The following is a 5,920-nucleotide window of genomic DNA, read 5'->3' on the forward strand; positions in this document are numbered from 1 at the left end:
TTATCGCGTGCGAGTCTCGTCTTCACGTGCAACCGTGATTTTTATGCGTTTTGGCCTACCACGTTTTCCCTTAGTCGCGGTACTGACAACCGAATTTCGTTTCACCGCCTTGCGCGCACCGCTCGTCCTACGGACAGTCCTCGCCGCGTTGATCTCATGCGCGTTCACGTTGACGCTTCTCTCACTCTCGATGGCTCTTCTCGAGCGTCGGGTACGTCCGGCTATTTGCTCCATCTCGTCATATTCGGCCTGCAAACGACGCGCCAGCTCAAAATCCGCCCGCTCTTGCAACAGCATTCGCTCGATTCGCTGCTGCTCCTTGATCAGTTCCTCATCCGAGAGCTTGTCCATGGGACGTTCGCTTTCCGAGACGCATTCAATCTCGTCGCAAGATTCTGGCGGCGAGTCGTAATTGAACTTACTGTTATTCTTGTTACACGCACCGTCCGATTCGCCTGCCATGGAGGAAGTCCTCGTTGAGTTACGCGCGGACTTTCTTTTGCTCATTTTTCGCCGCTTCGTCCTCCCCGTGAAATTTTCGGCCTCTGTACTATTTTGAGATGTCGAGAACGTGGCTTGGTCCTCGTCTATCTTCTCTAAGGCTTTCTTCTTCGTTGTTCTGCTTCTTTTAGAAGACGCAGTAGATTCCATTTCTAACTCCGACATCTTTATGTCTGCGTTTTCTTTTCTCCTTTTAATTCGTTCGGCTATATTTTCGACGGCTACATTATCATCGCCATCCCGCTCGCCGTCTTGAGGGCTTGTTTTATTGAATGACGGATTAGAGCTCGTTGGATCATCCTTCTCTTCGTCTATTACGTTCACAATAAGTCTGCTTTCTTTCCTACTGCTCCGCAAATTTTTATACCGATTAGATTTCGTTACCATACCATTTTGCATGATCGATCTCCAGGACTTGCGTGTTTTCCTCGCGTCCCATTCCTCTTCATCCGACTTCTTGCTCACCTTAGTACCATTAATTATTTTATTTGCATTCTTCGTATAATTTTTATTGCTATCAAACGACGATTCGGGTATAAAATCAAGTCGACGGATAGCATCATTTGTCTGAGGCTTCGACTTATTCGAAATCGTTTGGGAATGAACGAATGACGTCGATGGTTTCTGATCAATCGGTATCCTCGACGTATTATCCTTCAGATTGTGCACTGCGTGTTTCTCCTTTGCGTCCTGTCTTATTTTACCTGTAACGACATCTTATAATTAAATAAAAAAAGCAGACATTTTTTAATTATAGTTTTAATTAAGAATTTAATCGTGCATAACATATTTATAACAAGTCTGTTCTTTAACAGACTAAACTGTTGGCTAAATTATGTATTTATACTTAAAATGAATTCGAAGTTTTTATTTGAAGTTTAATAAAGAAGCGAATTCAGAAAATTTGCATGCAAATATAAAATTTACCTCTGAAGGCGCTCCAAGAGCATCCAATACGTTTCATGTGTGTCAACGATGGAGCTGTCGGCTCTGCGTTAGATACTTTCTTTAAAATAGGGATCACTCTAATTAACTTCGGATCAATCTGTTTTCCATCTGAGAATAGATATACACAACATAAATATTAGATTTCTTTTACAAATAATCATGTTATCAAATATCTCCTCTTTTTCTTTCTGATAAATATATACCTGAAGAAACTTGCAATTTCGTCCTTGGCGCTGTCTTAATCGGTTTGAAATGATGAATTTCTTGATTTATACTGTCGTGACTGCCAGAGCTTTCGGCGCTACCTATCCTCTCGTCATCATCGGTCAGTGTCATGCATACCTCTATTCCGAGACTCTTCTTCTTGTTGTTCACTACATCGCTCGGTACTCGTAACTCTTCCTTAGTCTCTATCGCGTAAGCCCTGGACGTGGAGCATCCGGGATCAGTGGAATAATTTGAAGTGCTAGGTTGGGTAAATTTTGATACTGTTTGATGTTTCTTCGCAACGGCGTTATAAACAGGTAATTGTTTCTGGCAACAATATGTAGGATTTTTATGCGTGCTGGACACGTTTATCTCCTTAGAGCCGCATACATTGGAATACATTCCCATCTTGGATAACAATGCATTCATTTGTCTCGTTTTTGAGTTGTCCTTGACAGACTCAGGAAGACCCATGTGCCTGCCTTCTAAGCATGCAGTTTCGGTTCGTGGTGCTTCGGTATTATTTACACGTATAGCTGTATAGTTAAACTTGGACTCATTAAAAACATAATTCGGCATTGATGTGGTCAAGCATTCGTTATAACATTTTGTAGCTTCCTTCTGTTGCTGCTTTGCCAGACTCTTGGCTAGCAATTGATCTTGCGCCAACTGTGCCAATAGCAGCTGATCCTCCACCTGAATCTTCTGAATCAATGCCTCACTGGCCATTTGTTCAGCTTGCCTTTCACGACGCATCTCTTCCTGGGCCATTTGAAGTTGAGCCTTGTATTCCCGGTGTATCTCTCCAGCTGCACTGAGTATTCTATTTGCCGCATAATCTGTTCAAAAGAAGAATACTTGTCTGTAGTATCTCGTGACAAAATTATCATGTCTAATATACAAAGTCCTATTTTGCATATTGAATACTATGTATTCTTCAATTACGATCATTTTATATCAATAACTTAAGTAAGATAATGTTTTAATAATTTTTTATTGATGTTAAAGATGTCAATATGATATTAAGATGTCATTTGATGATCTTAATTTGCTACTTGGAAAATTTAATAGCTAAGAATAATCACAGCTACCAACGCTAATATTAACCTTTAAGTAGATAGATAGTTTAAAGATATATACTTAAGTTGATAGATAGAGAGTGCTTGGAATACTCTAAAAAAAAAAATCTTCAAATTTATAGTTATTCCTTTATCAGTATATCATGTTATAATTAAATTTACATTAATCATTCCCTTATGAGAGAGAAGAACTAAACATGACGAAATTTAAGACTTTTAGGCACCTAAACCATATTTTTTTACTTTCCTTTTCTAGAACAAAGTTTTTAAGAAAACTATGTCTAGCGTGGCCACCCTACTTAAAAGTTAAACTAAAACTCTTTGAAGAAGACTGTGAAATGAAGAAACAACTACAACATCAAAATTACATAAGCCATAGGAACATCTATAAGAAGCATGCGAAATGTCATTCAATAAAATAAGTAAACACAATCACTTAGGTTATGTTACATTTGTTTATTGCTGACACGCATGAGTGTATGCGTATGTATGTGCGCGCGCGCGGATATGTGCGTGTGTGTGATGCATACATACATACATATATATATATATATATATATATATACATATATATAAATATATGTATATATACGTCACTCACTAGCGTCCAAGCCAAGATCCCCCTCCTCGCCATTGTGCTTGCTCTCGACCTCCTTCGGGAACTTGGACCTAATCAGCTGCCAAAGGCCGTGGTTCACCAAAGTCTCGGACTTGGTGGCGGTGCGCAGCCAGGAACCCACCCGGACCCGACAAAGTGGGCAGGTCAGGCTGTTGTGCTCAAATGTACCCTGCAGGCAGCGTAGACAGAGGTTATGTGTGCACGGCAGCGTCACTGGTTCGATCAGAATGCCGCGACATATCGGGCACGTCAAATCGCGCAGATGCACATCCGCGGTAGTACGCGACACTGTGAGATCCAGCAGCTTTGATGTACGTTTCAAATACATTTTTCCATCTTCCTGCAATCACTGACTCTGACGGCTACGACGGCCAACGTAAACGACAGCTAGATAAATTGCTGGATTTGCACTGATTTGCACCGCAACATCATTTGCACTGCGCTTGACCCACTACTCCAGCGCCCGCAGTCGGAACTGTCGGGAGTATCATCCGCCGATCATTCTGAGTCGATAGACCAGTGTTCCTTCCTGTCCATCAAAGTCGATTTAAAAAAAACTATAAAATTTAGGAACTGAGATATCTATTAAAATTGTAAAATGTTCAATTAAAAAAAAATTGTATTGTTGCAGGATTTTTTTTTTCTTATATCATTGCAAAAATATTAACGACAAAGTTACTTATTCTTTAAAAATAGATATACATATGAAATTGGATATCTCAAATTTATATATATTTTTATTTATGATATACAATATATATTTTAAAAAAATCAGGATTCTTTTTTTTAGTTCAGTTTCGTGTCAGAGACGTGATGATCACTTCTGCATAAATTGAACAAAAGACTAAAGACTAACAAGTATATAAAAAGAAATATGAAATCTTATTCAATATATTTATTATTTAACGAGATAACCAATAAATTTTTAAACAATCATTACATCTCTGAAAAAAATAAATCATAAATGCAAATAAAAAATTGATTATACGACTAAGCATAGAATTAAGATTAGAAATTCGACAGTATAAAGTCGCAAAATAATGAAAACACCTATAAAAAATGATCTCTCAAAACTTTATTTGTTTTTTTCCTTTTATTTACAGTTCGTTTTTTTCCTTGGAATAGTGATTTTGAAGAAATTTAATTATTCGCAAAGCAATATAATAACGAAATTATCACTTTCCATATAGATTCACTTTCAATATAAATACGTGTATTAAAAAATAGTAAAACTTATATAAGTATAACAATATTGTAATTGCATAAGATATGTATATTTTTACGTGACATGATTATTATAACACATTTATGGTCCAAAGTATTATTTCGTGCACATTATACCTATATATTTTTTTGCCTTGTAACTTAATGCTAGCATAATGCATTTGTCTCTAATCTACTCGAATATTTTATTCTAAGGACAATTCAAGGCAATAAACAAGACTGATCCAAGTTTATCGTCTGGTTCTGGAACTCAATCTTTTTTTCAATCTCTTCTCTATCTGAATCAGTAAGACAGTGGAGAAGATTGAAGATTTGGAAAATTAAATGATCCTATTCTAATTAACTTTAAAAATTCATCGAAAGAAATCAATGCGCGAAAAAAGTTCGTAGAATTTTAAATAACAATAAACAGTGATAAATTGTATAAATTTCTCTAGAAAATGTATACGATGCGCATAAAAGGATAATGTACCAAAATGCGCAATTAATGTTCTGTGATTCTATATGAATGTAATATTCAGCTGTACAATTTATATGAATGCGATAAAATGATTTAAAAAATTGAGATTTGTAGTTAAAAACACATCCAATGGCGCAGTGTGCCTATCTCTATTCAAAATGATGTGTCTATTTCTTTCATAAAATATCTTAAATCCGATTTTCATCTCTGTTAAATACAAAATTAAGTATGAATACTTCATTATTCTATTGTCGCAATTCTTAATCGATAACATTACGGAAGCTTCGTATTTTTACATTAAGAAGAATACATTTTTGTACATCTTAGACTGCGGTTTTGGCGCTTCAAACCTTACAAAGCATCTACTTTGAAAGCACACAAAGCAATGCGTATGCAAACATCAATATAGCTGGATCATCTTGGATCATTTGACGTTTCCAGTAATTCTTATTACATCATTAATGTGTTATCGTTTTTGCCTACTTTCGCATCAATTGTTTCGAGCTATGTTCAAATTCCCAACCGAGTGCCATTCAGATATCATTTTATCCTTATTTTGTCCACTATTAAACAAATATTAAACAAAGATTACACGATACTTGGGGAGTACTCAGGTGAGTATCTGAACGTCCTCGGAAGATGGATTCAGTTGACTGGAGCATTTATCAGGGAAATTACATAAGAGATATATCTATAGCATGCGGAACAATAATGTATTGATAATCCAAGCGTAGCGTTTGGAGCATAGCATTTAAAGCATTTGGAAGAAGCAAATGGACCGCAGCCTTAATCGAACATTCTGACATGTTCGTGACATACAGACGAATAAAATCAAACATCCAATCAGCCTTGTAGAGATGATTTCTCTAATTTATTAAGCGT

General features: G+C 36.6%; 1 protein-coding gene across 1 annotated transcript; it reads right to left on the minus strand.

The window, feature by feature from the left end:
• LOC105622380 lies at positions 1–3,682 on the minus strand. Its single transcript, XM_012203804.1, has 4 exons — positions 3,337–3,682; positions 1,653–2,495; positions 1,429–1,557; positions 1–1,205 (listed from the first exon to the last, which is right to left on the minus strand). The coding sequence occupies exons 1-4, from the start codon at positions 3,680–3,682 to the stop codon at positions 1–3; spliced, it is 2,523 nt and encodes an 840-aa protein (XP_012059194.1).
• Positions 3,683–5,920: the final 2,238 nt, after the last annotated feature.

Source organism: Atta cephalotes (genome assembly GCF_000143395.1).
Source record: "Atta cephalotes unplaced genomic scaffold scaffold00044, whole genome shotgun sequence".
NCBI classification, from domain to species: domain Eukaryota; kingdom Metazoa; phylum Arthropoda; class Insecta; order Hymenoptera; family Formicidae; genus Atta; species Atta cephalotes.

Bases quoted from the DNA above. Each gene is read 5' to 3' on its own strand.
- LOC105622380 (XM_012203804.1), bottom strand. From the start codon at position 3,682: ATGTATTTGAAACGTACATCAAAGCTGCTGGATCTCACAGTGTCGCGT. The intron at 1,558-1,652 runs GTATATATTTAT...ATCTATTCTCAG, and splicing joins GAAATTGCAAGTTTCTTCAG to ATGGAAAACAGATTGATCCG. The intron at 1,206-1,428 runs GTAAATTTTATA...ATGTCGTTACAG, and splicing joins CTCTTGGAGCGCCTTCAGAG to GTAAAATAAGACAGGACGCA.